This window comes from Lutra lutra, chromosome 5 (assembly GCF_902655055.1).
Source record: "Lutra lutra chromosome 5, mLutLut1.2, whole genome shotgun sequence".
NCBI classification, from domain to species: Eukaryota; Metazoa; Chordata; class Mammalia; order Carnivora; family Mustelidae; genus Lutra; species Lutra lutra.
In genome coordinates, this window is record NC_062282.1 from 95,642,921 (window position 1) to 95,663,974 (window position 21,054).

The 21,054-nt window shown below is 36.2% G+C and overlaps 3 protein-coding genes across 10 annotated transcripts in view; 2 read left to right on the plus strand and 1 right to left on the minus strand.

Moving 5' to 3' along the window:
* TRIM23 (tripartite motif containing 23) overlaps window positions 1-3,447 on the minus strand; it is a 31,933-nt gene extending 28,486 nt beyond the window's left edge. For both annotated transcript variants that reach the window (XM_047730592.1, XM_047730591.1), the window contains exon 1: window positions 3,292-3,447. In XM_047730592.1, the coding sequence (XP_047586548.1) occupies window positions 3,292-3,372 (81 nt within the window). In that variant the 5' untranslated portion in view covers window positions 3,373-3,447. The remainder of the gene's footprint in view (window positions 1-3,291) is intronic.
* A 584-nt stretch (window positions 3,448-4,031) lies between these two features.
* SHLD3 (shieldin complex subunit 3) lies at window positions 4,032-9,995 on the plus strand. 2 transcript variants are annotated; one of them, XM_047730606.1, is made up of 2 exons: window positions 4,032-4,170; window positions 7,255-9,995. In XM_047730606.1, the coding sequence occupies exon 2, from the start codon at window positions 7,314-7,316 to the stop codon at window positions 8,067-8,069; it is 756 nt and encodes a 251-aa protein (XP_047586562.1). In that variant the 5' UTR covers window positions 4,032-4,170; window positions 7,255-7,313; the 3' UTR covers window positions 8,070-9,995. The 2 variants fall into 2 exon arrangements, with proteins under 2 accessions (XP_047586562.1, XP_047586561.1); XM_047730605.1 differs by having other exon boundaries at window positions 4,034-4,170; window positions 7,199-9,995.
* TRAPPC13 (trafficking protein particle complex subunit 13) overlaps window positions 4,032-21,054 on the plus strand; it is a 39,811-nt gene continuing 22,788 nt past the window's right edge. For 4 of the 6 annotated variants that reach the window (XM_047730594.1, XM_047730595.1, XM_047730596.1 and 1 more), the window contains exons 1-4: window positions 4,032-4,170; window positions 16,065-16,133; window positions 16,678-16,777; window positions 18,115-18,199. In XM_047730594.1, the coding sequence (XP_047586550.1) occupies window positions 4,125-4,170; window positions 16,065-16,133; window positions 16,678-16,777; window positions 18,115-18,199 (300 nt within the window). In that variant the 5' untranslated portion in view covers window positions 4,032-4,124. Of the gene's footprint in view, window positions 4,171-6,338; window positions 6,727-7,823; window positions 8,006-16,064; window positions 16,134-16,677; window positions 16,778-18,114; window positions 18,200-21,054 lie in introns of those variants that run through there. The other 2 variants (XM_047730599.1, XM_047730598.1) reach the window with 2 other exon arrangements.

Consider the following 21,054-nt stretch of genomic DNA (forward strand, 5'->3'; position numbering starts at 1 on the left):
GAAAGGCAATTTGAAAATACCTATCAAAACTTTATATAGCTTAGTAATTCTATTTCCAGGAATTTATCTGACAAATATATCACACATGTGTGACAAGATCTCTGTGTTATTCCTTACAGCACCATTTGCATTTGCGAATGACTGGAAACAAAATAAATAGATAGCAACACGACTGGGAAATAAATTATAGTATATTCATATACTGCAAAACCATGAAGTTTGTTGAGAAAAAGGAAGTTTCCTACGTACACACATAGAATGACTTCATATGAATAAAGCAAAGTGAAAAATATATAGAATATTTAATTAGCTTTTGCATAAAACTGGGGAAAGAGCATACATTTATATCTATATTTTTATACAGGCATACTATCTTTCTAGCAGGATACACAGGAAACTGATTACACTGGAATAGTGGCTCCCTATGAGGAAGGAAAACAGATGGGAAAAGTTACACATAAACTGTATTATACACAAACACTTAAATGTATCCTACATTTTTCAAAAAAAGCAGGACAGAAGTTTCATTTATATATTGTCACTATAATATCAAATTCATTCAAATACAGAGAAGATATAACAGAATTAGATATAAAATAAATGCAACATTTTTTGTTTCATTTTTCTAACACCGTAATAAACTTGTTTATGACCATAAACTCCAAACAAATAAAATTTCAGTCCATTCAGATCTTTTACCTCTGAACCCATAATTACACAAGATAAAAGAAATTAAGTTGCTACTACAGTGCTTTTTCAAAAAGCACTAATAACATACCACAGATTCATAAACTAAACAAGGAACCAAAAATAAACTTAGTAGACTATTTCATATCAACTCAGGAAACAATAAAATAAAAAATTCTTTCTTCAGGGGGCGCCTGGGTGGCTCAGTGGGTTAAGCCGCTGCCTTCGGCTTGGGTCATGATCTCAGGGTCCTAGGATCGAGCCCCGCATCGGGCTCTCTGCTCAGCAGGGAGGCTGCTTCCTCCTCTCTCTCTGCCTGCCTCTCTGCCTGCTTGTGATCTCTGTCAAATAAATAAATAAATAAATAAAATCTTAAAAAAAAAAAAAAAGAAATTCTTTCTTCAGTATTTATGAACACAAACTGTGGCTAATAGCACAATAAAAAAAAAAGCTAAATAAGAAAAAAGCTCTTAATCTTATCAACTTCACAAATATGTCAAAGAGAGCTTCAAGCTGATTACATGTAAAACAAATTTTAATTAACCAGGCTATATTTTATTTATGTTTTATTTATTTTTTTAGTAATCTCTAGCCCCATCATGGGACTCAAACTCACAACCCTGAAATCAAGAGTAGCACACTACTCCAATGGAGCCAGCAGGGCACCCTAATCATACCATATTTTAAATGGACTAAAAAGACTCAGTCCTCAAAAGAAACCATCCTGATTCTTTTTTTTTTTCCTGACTCTTTTTTAAAAAAGATTTTATTTATTTGTCAGAGAGAGAGAGCACGCACAAGTAGGGGGAATGGCTGGCAGAGGGAAGAGGCTCCCTGCTGAGCAAGGAGCCAGCCCCATGTGGGACTCCATTCTAGGACCCTGGGATCATGACCTGAGCCAAAGGCAGACGCTTAACTGACTAAGTCACCCAGGCCTCCCTTCCTGACTCTTTTTTGAATGTAAATAATTTCATAATGTCAGATTTTTATCTTTGAGTTTTCTAATGAAAAAAACCTGTCATTATCAACTTATTCATTATTTTACCTTTTAGCAATATATACTTCAACTCTCACCTTCCAATGAGTAATTTCTGCTTTCATCTATGAAAGTGAGAATGAGTTACAAATCATGGCATAAGCATCTTACCAAGGAGGACTACCCTACTGCACAGCTCGGGCACATTTTACATGTGAAGATAAAAACAAAGTGAACCTGTAACATGTCAAACTCTGTGCTGTAACAAATTTGAGTCATATGAGGCCTTCGTATATTTTTTGAGATTTTAAGGCAACTAGGGTAACAAAAGTAGATACAGCAACAATAACCATTCCAATTACAACTTCTTAATTCAAGCTAATTCACAAAAAAATCTTCAGGTATTCTCTCCTTAAAGCCCAATTTAATACATAAAACCTCGACCATGTAACATGGCTAATAACAGTGTTCCTCCGTATCTCAGATATGCTGTGTAACTTCAGAATAACAAAGGCCAGATGAATCAAAAGCCATCAATAATTGGCAACATACCTGTGAACAGAAATGTAGCATTTGTTGTCATATAAAAACCAACATTAGGTGAAAAAATCATAGATGCCTATTACCCAAGATCTCAAATTAACTTCAGATATTATCTGATAGAGTGGTTTTCAAACTTGGTTGCACATTAAAATCACTTCTAGGAATGTTTAAAAAATATATTGATGTCAAGTTAATCAGAACTTGGGGAGGAGTGCATCGGTGGTTTTTTTTTTTTTAAGTTTTAAGTTATTCTAAGTATGTAGCCCATAATGAGAATTACCAATAACTCAGATTACAACAACGAAAGTTATTCTACAAACCGATGAGATCAGTTCTCCCTTGCTGATCTTTCTATACGTATACAGTGGAAGGGAAATGTGAATCCCACATATTTCAATTGATTCGTTAATGCATTTTGAAGCACTTAAGCATGGTAGAATTTCAAACCTGAAGCATAGGGCAATTCGTATATCCTAACGTTAATGTTCAGCCATGCTGCTGCAGGGACACTTCTCAAAAAACTGTTGACAGACTATACTAATAAGAGAAGAGGGGGCAGACCAACCATTACTGTATGTCTGGTTATAGAAGAAGTGCAATAATGAAAACCAGATTTTAAAGGCATTCAACCCTGGATCCATGATACACTGTGTTAACGTAAACCTGAGTCTCTTCACCTGTCAAACAGTAATTATCATATATCTTATAAGTAGATACTAACGAGCCAAAATACTTAAATACAGTACCTGGTAATAACAATGGCTCAATTTAATAAAAATAAACTAATGCCTGTTGAGCTTAACAAAAAGGAAAGAAACTAAGCAAAGACCGGCAGAAGTCAGTCTCACAGGCCCATAAGCTCCTTTTCACAAATGTCCCCATCGGCCACGTAGAGGACTGGTATGAGCAGAAAACCAAGCAACTTCAATCCCGCAGAGATAAAAATCGCGGAGGGCATGGCAAGGCTTGTAAAGCCGAGAGGCGCGCAAAGGCCCAAAGAAGACCGCCAGAGCGCGGCCGCCAGACCTCAGGGATGAACCGAAGGGAGGCCGATGGTGGAGAACAGAGCACGCAAGGTCCCTCACCTTCACCACGGCCGTACCCCGGCTGCCCTGACGGCCACTGTCTAGTCCCGCTCCAGGCTTGTTTACAATGAGGGTAGCCATCCTACGAGGAGCGGCGCCGCAGAAGCAGCCGTCACGGCCTTCAAGCGAGGGGCGGGGTCCAGCCACCTACCCAGAGGCCTCAGCGTTCACCGCCCGCGCACAGGCGCAGTAAGACGCGGAGCGCCGCTGGCTTGACCTCCGGACTCCTCCTCCTGCCAGTCACTAGCTGTTTGTCGGCACATCCTTGTATATATGAAGGCTTTGCTATTTATATTGTTATTACCCAGGAGTCTGCAACTGATGGAAGGAATAAAAGTAAAGGGAAAAAGAAGGCTAAAGCTAGAAGTAAATTTTCGGGGTGAAACTCCTGCTTCAGTAAAAAACTCTGCCCAATTGCAGAATAGACTTGGGAGAGAAGGGGGACTACATCTCCCTGCATGCAATGCTGTTTTGTTTAAACTACAAGTCCCAGCATGCAAAGTTCGTCTCTTTCAACTCCGCAATGTACGTATTTGGGACGCTCTACGTATTGTCACAGAGAAAAAATTTCTTTAAGTCGCGATGCGTGATTGTGGCTTGAAAATAGGGAAGTATGTTATGTATAGGTCTCTAAGAGGCAAGAGATGGCTTTGGTAAAAAGAGGCGTTGAATCCGTGAAGGACGTTCATCAGAAGAGAATTTAAGGTATCACCGGCGAAGAAAGCCTGTTACGAGTGATTTGATCTTCCCGAACGTTCGCTTTTCTGTTTTCTTCCGGGCTGCACTGAACCTCTTCAGTTGCCGTAGGCAGTGGGTCGAAAGTGCCGGTCAAAATGGAAGTGAATCCCCCCAAACAGGAGCACCTGCTGGCCCTGAAAGGTAAACTTTTATGAACCTGACTCCCTTTAGTCTGTTTTCTCCTCTTCTGTCGTAATTCTCGAAGGCTTTACCCCATAGATCTGGTCCCTGGGATGTAGGCCTCGTTTTTCTTAAACAGTTAGTGCCTTCGCTCCTGCTCTGTCCTTTGGCGCCGAGTGGAAGGAAGCAGTTTCTTCTCTGCTTTTTAGATTTGACAGCCTCTCTCTAGAATGGAATAGATACCCGGTAAATCACTCATTGTGTGATAGGCTGCAGTTAACAGACTGGCTTTAGCCGCGAGCTCCGGGGAGAGCCTGGTGAACCAAGATGGTTTACAATAGCCATCTACAGTGATTTTCCTTGTCTGTTGTGTCTTCATGTGGCACTGATAAAGTTAATAGGCTTCAGCTTCATCTGTAAAGTTAGTCTAGTATTGCAGTAAGCAGTGCCAGGGATTTAGAAATACATAGTACAACAACGTATAATTTAGATTTTTTAAAACTTAAGTTTACTTCGAAGTGTTGTGGATACGGGAAAATTAATGACAACTTTTGTTTTGTGCGCACAGCAAACTTTTTGAATAACTTTGATGATTTAATTGTATGATTATTTAGGGAAAACCAACAGGATAGTTTTTCTGGAATTCTTACTGTTTTCTGAAAACCTTTTATTTAAAATGCTTTAAGCTTTTTTTCATCTGTTTTCTACTTAAACAAATGCGATGCTTCTTTCTTGGATGCTCTACTGTGTGGTTACCAGTAACTTCTTGAACTGAGCTGAGAAAAGGCTCAATAGACGTTTGAATTTATTAAATTGCACTTACCTTCCTTGTGGCATCCATTTTGAGGGACTCTTATCCCGTCCCCAGTTATGATGTAGGCATCAAACATTCCAGAAGCTTACCAGTCCCATCTGTAATATAAAATCAAATACTGATAGCTTAGTTTAAGAGGGTTGTCTCTGATCATAGAACTAAAAAACAACAATATTAGGTAATACAGCAACAGGACCTGTAAGCTTAGCCTGAGTAAATGAGCTAGACTAAAATGGATTCTTCTAGAGAAAAAGGAAAAGGAACTGTCATGTTTTTTCTTAATCTTAAATCAAGTATGTAGAGTGGATTTTGCTATCTATCAAATTTTAGAAACTTTCTCAGGATCACAAAGCTAGTGAGTGATTGGAGGCAGTATTTCAACACAAGGCCTTCCTCCATCTTTCCAAAACTCATTGTTTCCCAATGAAGGAAACAGCATTTTCAGAGAACATTCTCTGATTAGTTACTTTGATGAGAATTTGAAACAGTTCTGTTAGCAGATAGGTATGATTTTATGCAAATTGGAAGTTATTAAACACAGTTATATTCCAGTAATGTGGAAGCTAATTACCATTGGGTACTTTTAGTTTTCTGTTACTCTTTATTTTCTGAAATAGAAGAAAATCTGGGAGAGATTTTAGCAGGCTAAAAGGATAAGTGTTTTGAAATTCACTGATAGTCTCAGTTTTATTAAAGCTCCTCCATACCATTGTTTCCCCTTGTTCATCAATAATTTTTACAAGCTTTGGGGCACCTGCCTGGCTTAGTCGGGGGAGCATATGACTCTTGATCTCAGGGTGGTGAGTTCAAGCCTCACATCGGGTTTAGGGATAACTTTAAAAAATAAAAAATAAAATAACTTATTAAATTTTTTTTCACAGATTTTCATTTTACTGATTGTTGAATGCCAAGTATATCAATTTATGTGGTAATTTAAGTTTACTTTCTTGTCTATATAAAAGGTTAAGGAGCTCTCAGAATTTCATCAGTCCTCAGGGTATGACACTGACTAAGTTCAAAAGAAATCAAGGAATTTTCAGTGCCATATCTTAGAATGTGAAAGTATAAGGAAGAGAAAAGAAAAATTAAAAGCATTACTAATGCTTTTAAGAATATGCTCTCTGTGTTTAGATTCATATTAAAATTATGGATGTTAAGGATCACAGTCACTTATGAGTTTAAGTTGTCAAATCTGTCCACTGTTAGTGGACATTTACAGTAGGTGAAAAGAATCATTATGAGATTAATTATTTCTGACTCTTCAGAATCAGTGGTCAAATGAATATTGTGACATCATGACAGGAATCCCCATCCATGGTCATTCTAGCAATGGGAGAACCCCTTCAAAGAGTTCTCTCATGATTTGGGAGAGAAGAGATACAACCTCTGTCTCTCTCTCTCTCTCTCTTTTTTTGCCCCCTACAGTAATTAGGATTTGAAAGAGCCTGCATTATGGCTCATGCAGCTTTGAACTTGGTTAGGAAGATGAACTATATGCTAGAACTTATTATCAATGACTTCATTTGGTACAACTTGAAGAATTCTTTGTTCTAAGAGGGAAAAAAAAAAAGGAAGGTCTAGCCATCTTGTTTTCCTCTTCAGAAATGGAATTCAGGAGCCATGGTACTTAATGTCTTGATACTGTGTAAGTCCCCCATTTAGACAAAGGAGACTTAGTCACAAACCCAGTTCCTAACCTGGTTAAAATCAGAGTTAAACTATTTTCATGTTACCAGTGTTGCTACTGTGAAAGAAAGAAATCATTAAGTATTCTGTCTATATATTTGGTAGAATTCATATAATTTTAAAGTATAAAGATTTTTCTCAAGGCATTAAAAATTACAATGATTTTCATTGTCCTCAACTCAGATGTCTCAAATTTTAAAGTATTATAACATTTTTGTTATCTTCAAATGAATCTAGTATTCTGAGAATCACTAATTTACCTTTTGTTTCTGCTATAGTCTTAAGATTATTTACCAAATTTATTAATGACAATGGTTCCAAATCCTTTCTGTCTGTTAAGTTAGACTTGTTGACTCTTGGCAGTTTTAGGCTGAAGGTGATCTTGTAGGGCATCTACTCCGATGAGATAAAGCATTTTCGATTTTGTGGATTACATTCAAATTTACCAACAGCACCAATATATTGAAACTAGTTTTATTCTTTTCTTTTTCCCTATTTGTGTGTAGGCTATCCTACCATATCTTACTCTTTGCAATACTTCCACTTTAGGTCCTGTTTCCTTCTGATTTGGAAAGAGAGTCTTATAATTATAAATTACATTCTAGCGCTGAAGAGTGCATCTAAGAAATGTTTTCTTCATTAAGAGTAACTGGATTACTGCAGAATGTCTACAGAAGTAATATTACATTATCGACCATGTGAGAGTGATCCCACACAACTGCCAAAAATTGCAGAAAAAGCAATTCAAGACTTCCCTACACGTCCACTATCGAGATTTATTCCTTGGTTTTCGCATGATGCGTCCAAACTTCCACTCAAACCTAAAAGATCACCACCTGTGATTTCTGAAGAGGCAGCTGAAGATGTGAAACAATACTTAACCATTTCAGAACACGATGTTAAATCACAGAGTTATGATTGCACAGTAGATCTTTTGGAATTTCAACCTAATTTTAAAAAAAGGAAGCACTTAATCCGGTCACTCTCACTGAATGAACAGACTAATTCTGGAAATTTAGATAAACAATCAGAAAAGGGAAGACAACACAAGAAGAGGTTTTGGAGTGTTTCACTTCCCAACAGTAATTGCACTGAAAATATTTTTCCTTTGTCTAAAAACTTGCGAGATAGTTTAAAGGCATTGAATTTGCATTCACTTTATAGAGCAAGATGGACTATAGAGCATGCTATTTGTAACAACCAAACTCTGGAAGACATTTGGTCAAAACTCAATCATATCATCCGGCACAATGAACTTCCATCTTGTAATGCTACATTTCAGAGACACTTAGGCCAAATATGGGTGTTCTGTGATATTATGTACTGTGAATATGTGGGAAGTCTTCTTAAAGGAAGGTTAGCTCTTACTGGGAAAATGAATTTATTTGTGCATAAATATGGTGTTATTTTTAGTATGTAATGAATTTTACTGATTGTTAAAGAAAAGAATATTCTGAATGAACTGAGTAGGATCTGAAATAGTGTGATCAATCAATTTTTTACAGGGTTTTAAATTTTTTATTTAATTTTTTTATTTGACCCCTCACTAAGATAGCCTCTTCATTCTTAATAGTATAAAAAAAATTGTGTGGTAATTTGTATACAGTGGTTTCTCAGAAATAAATGGCCATCACTTGAGTTCCTAGATGTGTATTAATACAAGAGCTTTCCGGGTTATACTTTTAGTAGTTTTCTTCTAAATAAATTGTGATAAATTGTTATTTTACTGAGCTTAGAGGTAAAATGTTCTATTCCTTTGTTCTGTTACTTTTCCAGTGGTTGAATTAGTGCAATGAATTACAGTGAATGGTTGAATTTTGGTAAAGTCCCAAGATGTAATTTTATAGTGTTTTTTCTTTACCGTTCTAAAGTGTAATTATTAAAAAATAATAATAAAACCAGTTCTATTGCAAATGTTATTCAAATAGCATGAACATAGTTCAAATTGGGAAAGTAGCCCAGATTGTACCAATGTTTCCAAGAATCTGTAACTGACAATAGTTGATGTGGAATTTTGTGTAAGGCAGATGTGCTAACCACTACACCATGGAACCTGGAATTTTGAAACAAAAGTAAAAATGTATAATTTGCCTAAGACCATAATGTATCTTTAAGGATATAACTATTTTGAAGGGAAGTATCAAATGTGGGTAAGAGCTCGTTATTCTTTATTTAATCTAGTACAAGTATTCAATATTAATCGTGGTTAATGCTGATTGCTAGTTGATGGGTTCCTGGAGTTATTGTGAGTTTCCCAATAGCAAAAGTTTTAAATTGGGTGTACACATCACCTCATAAAAATACCCAAAATGATTATAAAGGTTTTATGTAAAAATATACTTATTTAGCAAATTTAAGTGCCTAACGCGAGCTGGTTAGAAAGCGGTATGGAAGGAGAAACATGGACCTACCCTTACAGAGTTTACGTGGAGTTACTTCCATTAAGTGGTCAAACCACCTCCCTGGGAAACAGCAAGAATTGTAGACTTTCTGAAAGGCAGACACATTTGCCTTGTGGCACAGTGCCTGATAATGGTAAGGGCTCAGTAAATATGTACATGCCCTTTGGAGGGATTCTTTGTAGCCTGCCTGAGTTGAGGTTGCTTAAAAGCAAACTATTAATTTTTAAATAAAGTGATAATTTTTTTCCAATTAGATTTCAGTCTGTCCAAACACTTTTAACTACTTTCAGTACCTTTTTATTGTCTCAAATGATACTGCTGTCTAGAAAATAATCATCAGGTGCATGAATGCTTCCAAAAGTCTTTAAATGAAAAATCACCAGGTTTAGAGGGAGTTTCTGAGGTCACTTTTTCAGTAATTACTTCTTCTTTGTTTCCTTAATCATCTTTTCAACCTAGGCAGCTGACGGGTATCAAGAAATTATTGAGTATTGCCACCAAGCTTTGCAAATAAGACTTGTCATATTGTTAGGCAGTCATAGATGGTGGATTTAATTTTTTTTGTTCAGGTCTTATTTACCAGAAGTTGCTAATTAAAAGTAAGGTAATTGTAAGACAAAGTCACTTGAACAGAAGACAGTTTTTTTTCTGACATAGTTTAAAATATAAGGTATAGTCGAGTCATGAGATTGTTATGAGCAGTTTTTTAATCCAAGAATCATACTTGTAAAAATTCTTTATTTAAATTCAATTTAGTTAACATACACTGTATTATTAGTTACCAGGGTAGAATTTACTGATTTATCAGTTGCATGTAACAGGCAATGCTCATTATGTCAAGTGCCTTCCCTAATGCCCATCACCCATTTATCCCTTCCCCCATTCACCTTCCCTCCAGCTACCCTCAGTTTGTTTTCCTAGAGTTTAGCATCTCTTATGGTTTGCCTCCCTGTTTTCATCTTATTTTGTTTTTCCTTTCCTTCCCCTATGTTCATCTGTTTTGTTTCTTAAATTCTACTTATGACTGAAATCATATGGTATTTGTCTTTCTCTGACTAGCTTATTTTGCTTAGCATTATACCGTCTAGTTCCATCCACGTCATTGTAAATGGCAAGGTTTCATTCTTTTTGATAGCTAAGTAATATATTCCATTTTATGTGTATACCACATCTTCTGTATCCAGTCATCTGTCCGTATCCGGGCTCTTTCCATAGTTTGGCTGTTGTGGACATTGCTGCTATAAACATTGGGGTACAGGTGCCCTTCAAATCATTATGTATGTATCCTTTGAATAAATTCTTAGTAGTACTATTGCTGGGTCATAGGGTAACCCTATTTTTAACTTTTTGAGGAACTGCCATACTGTTTTCCAGAGTGGCTGCACCAGTTTGCATTCCCACCAACAGTTTAAGAGTATTACCCTTTCTCCTCATCCTCGCCAACATCTGTTGTTTCCTGAGTTAATTTTAGCCAAGAATCACACTTATTAAAAAGAGTTTCTTTGTCTTCATATGTGATGGATTTAAAGTTTTCTCATTTGTGTCGTTTGCTTTCTACCTCTTACAGAAGTAGTGAAAGGGTAATTCAGACCTGGAAAACTCAAGATTGAGTTTTACTGCAAATAGTGCTATGATTTTGAAAGAAGGAGAGATCCATTTCTCCTTCCTACTTCTCCACTTCCATTTGAAGTGATCAGGACCGGGGTGTCTGGGTGGCTCGGTTGTTAAGGGTCTGCCTTTGGCTTGGGTCATGGCCCCAGGGTCCCGGTATTGCCCCGCCTCGGGCTCCCTGCTTGGTGGGAGGCTTGCTTCTCCCTCTCCCACTCCCCCTGCTTGTGTTACCTCTCTCGCTGTGTCTCTTTCTGTCAAATAAATAAATAATTTTTTTTAAGTAATCAAGGCATAAGAATTTAGAATCCATTACTGCTTTGAAGCTTTTTTCATGTACTTAGAACCTTAGGACTGATGATTCTAGCACTAGCTAATAGTAGGCTCAGCAGTATTTCTCATTTCTACCATTAAGTCATAGATGTGGAAGTAAGTTAGGTACACAAGAATGTGTACAGAAAGGTGAATCTCTGAGAGCATCTGATGAAATGCCGACAGCATTTACTCTCTAGGAAAGTGGCAGCAGTACCATAATTTTATTTTTCCCTGACAACCTCTCTACCTTAAGATAAATGTTAAATTCAACCAAAAAAAGATGTGGAAGGTATCGTATGAATTTAGCTTCCTTTACCAATTTATCAAATAGCTTAAAGACCATTTTTTGAGAATTTCAAAATGAGCTCTTGCATAATGATTCTCTTTGATAAAATGTGCTCAAAATATCCAGAATTCACAGTTCACAAACTTGAAATCATTCAGGGACTAGATAGGCAAGACTGTGGAATGTAGTTCAGGACTTTGAACTTGAAGAAGATCCTGCCTTAATTTATTGGGTTTTTTTTTTTTTTTTTTTAATGTTCTTTCCAAGCAAAATGTATACAAAAGTTGAACTTGGCCCAGTTCATTAGTTTGTAACCTCAGTCCTCTTACATAAATTATTGAAGACTTATAGAAGTTTTTTTTAATAAGATAATAGGCGAAACCTGAATTTCATAAGTAAATGTCTGTGTTTTGTGAGTTCCAATGAAAATGGCACCACACATGACACTATTTGCTGTGCCTAGTGAATATTTGATTTGGCACTTGGCTGAAAATTGCATATTCTTTTTTGTCTCTAATTTTTGACAAAGAACCTGTTTTTTAACATTCAAGCCTAAATATAAGATTATCACTTAATAACCAGTGCTTTATTAGGGCATCTGGGTAGCTCATTCAGTTAACCTCCAACTCTTTTTTTTTTTTTTTAAAGATTTTATTTATTTATTTGACAGAGAGATCACAAGCAGGCAGAGAGAGAGGAGGAAGCAGGCTCCCTGCTGAGCAGAGAGCCTGATGCGGGGCTTGATCCCAGGACTCTGAGATCATGACCTGAGCCAAAGGCAGCGGCTTAACCCTCTGAGCCACCCAGGCACCCCGACCTCCAACTCTTGATTCTGGCTCAGGTCATGATCTCTGGGTTGTGAGATCAAGCCCTGCTTCAGACTCCATGCTCACTGGGAAGTCCCTTCTCACCCTCCCCTTCTGCCCAACCCCCCACCAAGTGTACCTACTCTCTTACTTTCTGTAAAGTAAGTAAATCTTAAAAAAAAAAAAAAAAGGATGCTTTATTTTAGTTCCTCTCCCAGGTTTCTTAAACCTTGCTATTGTTGGTATTTGGTCTTTTCCAGCTAACAAACATTATGTGTGGTATTTGAGGTCCATTCATTTGCTGTAAGACAGGAAACATTGAGTTTCAACATGAGATACTTTTATGTTACTAACTGGACTTGCTCAGTTTGTGTTTTATAGTAGTTTTCTTTGAGTCCACAGAATGATAGTATTTCTTAACAACTGCTTCCCCCACACACACACTGATTTTTTACCCTCTTTGAAAATATGAAGGAAACAGGTATTTTTAATACCAGTTTGGGAAGTTTTTATTTTTAATGGAGGGTCATTCCTCACCCACTCTCTATTATCTCATCTCCTAGGAAATCATAAAATGAGTAAAACTAAACTTTCTAAGACTTGTACACAATGGAAGTTTGAGCATATAATAAGCAAGTAAGGTGGCTACACATTTGGGTGAACTCAAAAACACTTTATGGTTTTTTTTAACTTTTTAATTTCCATTTAGTTACATACATTTAATATTAGTTTCGGGTGCACAAAAACAGTGCTTCAGCCCTTCCATACAACACCTGGTGCTCAATACAAGTGCATAATCTCTAAGTCAAACGAACCCATTACTCCCACCTCCACTCTGATAACCATTAGTTTGTTCTCTATAGTTAAGGGTTCGTTTCTTGCCTTCTCTCTCTTGATTTTTCCTTTTGCTGGTTTGTTTTGTTTGTTAAATTCCACATATGAGTGAAATCACATGGTATTTTCGAGGTCACTTTTTAAAAAATAATGTTTTAGCATTCCCTTGAGAGCATATTTTTATTAAGATCACGTTTCTTCTGAAATGAAAAAAAAATGGGGCATAGAGAACACCACTTGGTGTAAAAAGTGAGCTTAGAGGGGTCCTGGGTGGCTCATTTGGTTAATCATTTGTCTTCAGCTCAGGTCATGTTCCTAGGATCCTGGGCCTGAGCCCCAAGTCAGGCTCCCCACTCAGTGGAGAACCTGCTCCTGCCTCTCCTCTCAGCTCATCCTCTCTCCCTCTCTCTGTTTCTCTCGCTATCTCTGTGTCTCTTGCTATCTCTCTCTCAAAAAAAGGAAAAAAGTTAGCTTAGAGTCTTAGATATTTAGATTGTGAAAAGAAGGTCTCTTCTTTATCATTTTTAGAACACTTTTTTATCCCCTTCAGATTGTACTGAATTTTAATCTGCTTTCCTAGTTAGAAATAAGAGTGAAGTAGAAAGAAAACCTTCTCAACCACTTCTGGTGCCCATCAATGATCTGTAGCTGGTTAATACTCTGCTTGACACAGAGTTCTATTTTGAATGCCCATACGATGTTGCCGATAAGGCATAACGTAACAGGTTTATGCCCCTAGGCTTATAATTAATAATACAGAGAATTAGTTTTGAACAAAGTGAATTTATCTGAGTTCAAATCTAATTCTGCCACCTATCTGCTATATAGTCTTATATGCAAATTACCTTCTCCAAGTATCACCCTTATGTGTAAAATGTAGTTAATGACACCAAATTTGTAGTCATGAGACTTAAATGTGTTGATACTTGTGAAGTATTTAGCATGCCGTCTGGCACTAGTAAATGCTCAGTAAGTATCAGTTACGCAAAGTGACTTCAGAAATTTTAAGGTTAACATATGTTGCCTGTTTCGGTAGCCACTTACTTATATTATCTGTTTTTACTTTATTTGTTTAAGTAAGATCTGTGCCCAGCATAGGGCTTGAACTTATGACTCTGAGACCAAGAGCCAACTAGGCAACCCTCAACAGCCATCTATTTTAATATATAACATTGTTTAATGGCCTCCGTTCATGAAATGTAACATCTTTATTTTTTTTATTTTTTTATTTTTTTTTAAGATTTTATTTATTTATTTGTCAGAGAGAGAGAGAGGGAGAGAGAGCAAGCACAGGCAGACAGAATGGCAGGCAGAGGCAGAGGGAGAAGCAGGCTCCCTGATGAGCAAGGAGCCCGATGTGGGACTCGATCCCAGGACGCTGGGATCATGACCTGAGCTGAAGGCAGCTGCTTAACCAACTGAGCCACCCAGGCGTCCCGAAATGTAACATCTTTAAAATAATACCAGGTACTTGAGGATTTAGGTGAGGTGCTAATTCTTTCATTCAGCAAAGTTTTATAGAATATACTATGTGCCAGAAACTGTCAAGCAACAAAGCCAGAAAACTGAACATAATATGTAAGAGCCTCAACCTTGTGAAGTTTGGATCAAAATGCTGTAAATAAGTACATTTCTCAGTTCATGATAAATACAAGGGGCTATGAGAGAGAGAAGGTGAGCTGTTATTTCTTTTTTGGAAAAGATGACATTTAGCCTGAGACCCAATGAGAAAGGCACTGAATTTGGTGTGAATGATATAGCTAGTTAGTAGTTGGGTGGTACATGTTTACATATGCTAATGAATACCACTTAAACTGTGAATTGACCATTTAAGTTGATAGTCTTTAAAGTTTTTGGGATTAGATTTGAATGAACATTTTTAATAGAGTATAAAGAAATGATTAATTTTCTGAAATGTTTTACAAGTTTCTATGATTTTTACTGTTATATTTTTGTCTTTATTTTAATGTGATCAAAGGTCAGTCTTTAGAAGTAATTGAAAAAGATTTTTTTAGTTAAAATGTCCTATCCTCACTCTACTAGATTTCATAAATTTTCACTTTTTAGTTTTCTATGGCTTAATTTTTGCCTCTTAACTGTTTGATACATAGGCAATTTATTTGGTATTTGAATTTAATTTGTAAGTTAAATTTCTTATTTTTCCCAGATAGCCAACCAGTTGTGCTTTATCATGTTGCTTTTTTTTTTCTGCATTCTAATAATCTTTATTTTACTGTCTAATATATCTGTGTGGTGTTGCATTAATAAACCAATTAGTTGACTATAGACAAATCTTTTAATATATGGTAAATTCATGTCTGCCTCATTTTTTTCCCATTAATTTCCTTAGCTTGTTTTTACTTGTTTTTCTAAACTTTAGACACATTCTGTCATGTCCCAAGAACAAATCTTAGTTTTGGTTGGAATTTTAAAAGCTATACATTGGGGGCGCCTGGGTGGCTCAGGTCATGATCCCAGGGTCCTGGGATGGAGCTCCGCATCCGGCTCTCTGCTCAGCAGGAAGCCTACCCCCCCCCTCTCTGCCTGCCTCTCTGCCTACTTATGATCTCTGTCTGTCAAATAAATAAATAAAATCTTTTTTAAAATAAATAAATAGCTATACATTGAATGATACTTTCGTCATTTCCTTACGGAATGAATATTGCTTAAAGGTCCACTTACTGAACTTACAGTGGCCAGTGATTAGAACCGAGAGATAAAGCTCATAAAGATTCTTTTTTTGTAAAAATTACTGTCTCATATTCATGGTGGTGAATCAAAACATTTTTCCCTTTCAGGAAGATATCTTCTTGATACTGTCCAAAGAGCATCACTCAGGATTTTTCTTAAAGCCTTATTCTCATATACCTTAAGCTTTAAAATTCCTTTATTTTCCAGTTTTTCTATAATGTGGTATTCTACATTTACATTTAATTTTTTTAATGCATTAAGCTTTAAATAAGTCATATGTAATTTTCTGTTGTAAATTAATATTTTTAGTAAATCATTGGTGTATGGTTTGGGAAGGTACTTAATATTATATTTTGGAAGCTTTAGGTTATATTCGATTTTAGTATAGAATGGATGAGTATCATACACTCATCTTAGGAATGCTAGTCCAAAACAATATTAACATTTTCTTTCTTTCTTTTCTTAATTCACAGTGATGCGGTTAACTAAGCCTACTTTATTCACCAATATTCCAGTAACATGTGAAGAAAAAGACTTACCTGGTATGCTTTGTTCTGCTTGTACCTAGGGAAAAGTTGAAACCTGGGTTGCCTGTGTTACCTTGCAATAAGCATAGTCTTGCCAGTCTTACACTAACTCTTTGCTGCATTCTTTGTTGTCTCTTTTTGTATGATGTAAGTGGTGGCCATCTACATAATAGGTCTTACTCATAATCTCTTAAGTCAAGATACTATGGATATCCCATGGCAATAAGAAACTTAATTTTAGTGAGGATACATTCATAGTCATGATATCAAAATTTTATTTATCTTCACATGGTCCATCAACTTGTGTATTAGCCATTCCCTTTAAAATTATTGGAGATCTTTATATTTTGTGTCTCATGGCCTTCATTTTCCTTTGTTTCTGAAGCATTCATTCTCTGTGAAACTCAAATTTTTTGCCATAAATTTGTTGTAGTGAAGATAATAAATTAGATTTTTGTTAAAGCATTTTTTTAAAAGTGTTTCTCCCAGCTGTTTCTTTGTGGCAGTAAAACTTATTTACAAGATAGATTTTAGAATTCACGTTTTTCTCTTTCTATAGGAGATCTTTTTAACCAACTCATGAGAGATGATCCTTCAACTGTAAATGGTGCAGAAATTTTAATGTTGGGTGAAATGTTGACTTTGCCACAGAATTTCGGGTAAGAATATGTTGACATAAGCCATACTTAAAACCATTACAAATTATATTTTCATAAAATAACTAATGAATGGAAAAATACTCATACATTTAAGTGGTTTAAAAAAAAAAAAGGTTAAAGAACACCTAAAAAAAAAAAAAAAAAAAGGTTTTACCAGAATTATACTTAGTGATTCTGGGGGAGTTTTTTAATTTAAAAAAAAAGAGACAAAAAAAGAAAGGGGCTCCTGGGTGGCTCTGTCAATTAAGTTGCTTTCTGCTCTGTTCGCGATCTCAGGGTGGTGAGATCAAGCCCTACATTGGGCTCACCCTGGGTGTGGAGCCTGCTTGGGATTCTCTCTCTCCCTCTTCCTCTGCCATCTCCTCCAAACCACCAACCCCCTGCAAAAAAAAAAAAAAAATAATAAGATACATACCAAAGTATGAATAGTGGTTTCTAGGGACGATTAAATTTTAACTTTCTTCCTTAGATCTTACTGCATTTTTCAATAGCCATATATTCCTTTTCTTTTAACTGGCTTAATCTAAATGTCTTTCAGAAAGCTGCTTTCTTGTTCAGTTTCATTGTCCTCTCCTAACACAAGCTATCAGACTTGTCAACTCATTAGGAGCTGTCAATTTTTATTCCTTCTCTTACTCTTAGCTCTTCTTTTCTTCTTCTGGGTTATTAATGAGGTAGAAGCCCTTGGTTTTTCTCTGTTTTCAACTGAGAGAATTTAAGACCACATGGAATTTTTAAGTTTAAAAAAGGTTTACAGAATGTAGTTACTGACTGGTGTCTTGAAAGCTTGAAAATATGTTTGTATTTAAAAATTGATGTGAAATATATTTATAGGTTTTTGTGTAATATATATTTATAAACAGGTATTTTTATAAAACTTACCTTACAAAAAATATAAAGTAGTCATTATTTGTGTTAGAGTAACTTAGAAAAATAAGACAAATTGGTAAAAAAATACTCAGATCAATTGGGGGTCTCTACTAGATTTAGGGCATAAGTTATTTCAAAAATTGCCTTTTCTAGCCTTGTCAGTAAATAATCAGTAAGACTTTTAATGTGGATCTAATTTCAGTGGCTTATGTCTAGGGAAACAGGCTATTTATACAGTAGTTGAGGGCCAAGATTATGTCATGTTTTATAGACTACATCAGTATTTTTAACTGTACTGGGTAATGAATGAGCAGCATAGGGTACACAAAGAAATGCTGAAGCAGTATTTCACTTAATCATTATCCTTTAATAAATTCTTCTCCATTTTAAGTTCTCAGTGGTGCTTATATAGATTGTGTGTTAAAATATGAGTAGATTTCTGCCTAAAAGTTTATTTTATTTCACAGGAATATATTTTTGGGAGAGACCTTTTCCAGTTACATCAGCGTTCATAATGATAGCAATCAAGTTGTAAAAGATATATTAGTAAAAGTAAGTGGCATTCTTGCTTGGTATATATATATATTTTTTTAACTTTTTAATTGTATTCTTACATTTTTGAAATTTCATTAAGATGCACTTTGATACTGGACTTTTTGATTGTCATTAACAACAGGCATTAATTGAACACGTAATTGTGTAAGATAATATGGTAACAAGCACAGAATCATTTTTCCTTATCCTCAAAGGTTGTGATCACTTGGGTGAGACAGTATGCCAGTTAAAGGTTTAAGTTTTTATTAATTTGTGATTAACATAATAGAATTTGGAAGAGGAGGAAAGATCACAGATGATTGCATCAGTCTCGAGGACATATTGGAGGAGAAGGTACGCAACAGGATCCTCAAAGAATGGTAGGACTCAGAGGAAAAGCAAAACACGATAATCAGCAGAGACATAGGCATCCATAATGTGTTCTTGTAGCCGTGAACAGAATTCACTTGATAGAAGTAGATAAAGTACAGAGATGTGCAGTAGCCATTGAGTGGAGCATCTCAAAAGCCAGGTGACAGCTAAAGGTTTTAGCCTTTTTTTTTTTTTTTTTTAAAGGCAGTGGGCAGTCAGTGGGGATTTCCGAGTAAAGGTATTGACACTGTGTTGGAAGACTGATATGAAAGTATGGTATGGGATAGCTTGTAGGAAATTCACCAGTTAGAATATTCTTGCCAGCATTTAGAAATCAAGAAATAGAATATGCTAACTCAAACAATTTGAAACTAAATATAAAGAAAGTAAAAATTTACTGTAGGTTGAGCAGAAGTCATCAAGGCTATCTTCACATGGTAACTTTATGTTACTGCAGCATTGCCAGAAGGGAAGTCCAATTGAAATGAGTTTTTAAATGATCAGCAAGTGTTAGAATTGAAAAGGACCTCATAGAGCTAGTATGCCAAATTTCATATAGGACCCAACTACCAGAAACTGGATGCAAAGTTTTTCATATGTGTTTGTATGCTTGTCATACTATGGATGGAGTTTCTGCCTTTTATTAAACCATGGGTTGTCATACTATAGCCTGCAGGCCAAATTTGGTCTCTTTGCCTGTTTTTGTAAGGCCTTGGAGCTAAGGATGGTTTCAACATTTTCAGATAATTCAAAGAAACAATCTTACTTTGGATGTGAAAATTATATGAAATTCAAATGTCAGTGTCCATAAATAAAGTTTTATTGGCAGTAGCCACAGTCATTCATTTAGGTATTATCTGGGGCAGATATCAGGCTACTACTGGGACTACAACTGGGGAGTTGCAGAGACATTGGATGACCTGTAAAGTTTAAAGTATTTGCTATCTGACCTTTAATTTTTTTTTAAGCTTTTATTTATTTATTTGAAAGAAAGAGAGAACAAGCAGAGGGAGGGCAGAGGGGAAAGCAGACTCCCATTGAACAGGGAGCCTAATGTGGGACTTGATCCCAGGACCCTGGGATCATGACTTGAGCCAAAGGCAGACACTTAAGCAACTGAGCCATCCAGATGTCCCAACTATCTGACCTTTTAAAGAAAAAGTTTGCCAGCCTCTGCATTGATTATGAAAAGATCTGACTTTGAGAGCTTTGAGAATATATACCTTTTTTCCTGGCATACAGTTGACATTCAGTAACTGATTAATTTATTTTCATAAAAGTGAATAAATCAGCAAGTGCATATCATTTAAGTCAGTATTTAAAAGAGTAAATAATATAATACCATACTTACTATTATATATGTATTTATATTTATGTTGGCTTTATTCAGTTTTAATTTGCATAAAGGCTGTGGTATTAATAATAATAGCAGCTAATGTTTATTGTGCAATGCCCACCAAGAATTATCTTAGTTTCTCAGGTAAAACATTCAGATTCATGATATACACATAAGCCATTTTTGACATCAGAGTAACTTAAGAGGATATAGGTGAGGAATCACAGCATGATACTGGTCTATATTTTTCTTTTTTATGTTGTGTATTCAGTTTTAGATGTCAGTATTATGGTTTCTTAAAAAAAAAAAGAATGTTTATAGCACCAATGTCCACAATAGCCAAACTATGGAAAGACCCTTGATGTCCATCAACAGATGAATGGATAAAGAAGATGTGAGAGAGAGACACACACACACACACATATACATATGCACAATGGAATACTATGCAGCCATCAAAAGAAAGGAAATCTTGCCATTTGCAATGACGTAGGTGGAACTAGAGGGTATTATGCTGAAAGAAATAAGTCAATCAGAGAAAGACAATTACCATATGATCTCCCTGATATGAGGAATTTGAGAGGCAAGGTGGGGGGTTTAAGGCATAGGGAAGGAAAAAAATGAAACAAGATGGGATGGAGAGGGAGACAAACCATAACAGACTCTTAATCTCACGAAACAAACTGAGGGTTGCTGGGGGGTGGGGAGTAGGGAGAGCGAGGTTGGGTTATGGACATTGGGGAGGGTATGTACTATGGTGAGTGCTATGAAATGTGTAAGCCCGATGATTCGCAGACATGTACCCCTGGGGCAAATAATACATCATATGTTAATAAAAATAATTTTTTTAAAAAGGAGGAGGGGCGCCTGGATGGTTCAGTGGGTTAAAGCCTCTGCCTTTGGCTCAGGTCATGATCCCAGGATCCTGGGATCGAGCCCCGAATCAGGCTCTCTGCTTAGCAGGGAGTCTGCTTCCTCCTCTCTCTCTGCCTGCCTCTCTGCCTGTTTGTGATCTCTGTCTGTCAAATAAATAAATAAAATCTTAAAAAAAAAAAAAGGGAGGGAATGCTTAGGTGGTTCAGTTGGTTAAGCATCTGCCTTTGGCTCAGGTCATGATCCCAGGGTCCTGGAATTGAGCCCCGCATCGGGCTCTCTGCTCAGCAGG

Excerpts from the sequence above, each read along its gene's own strand:
- SHLD3 (XM_047730606.1), top strand. The coding sequence starts at position 7,314 with ATGTCTACAGAAGTAATATTACATTATCGACCATGTGAGAGTGATCCC.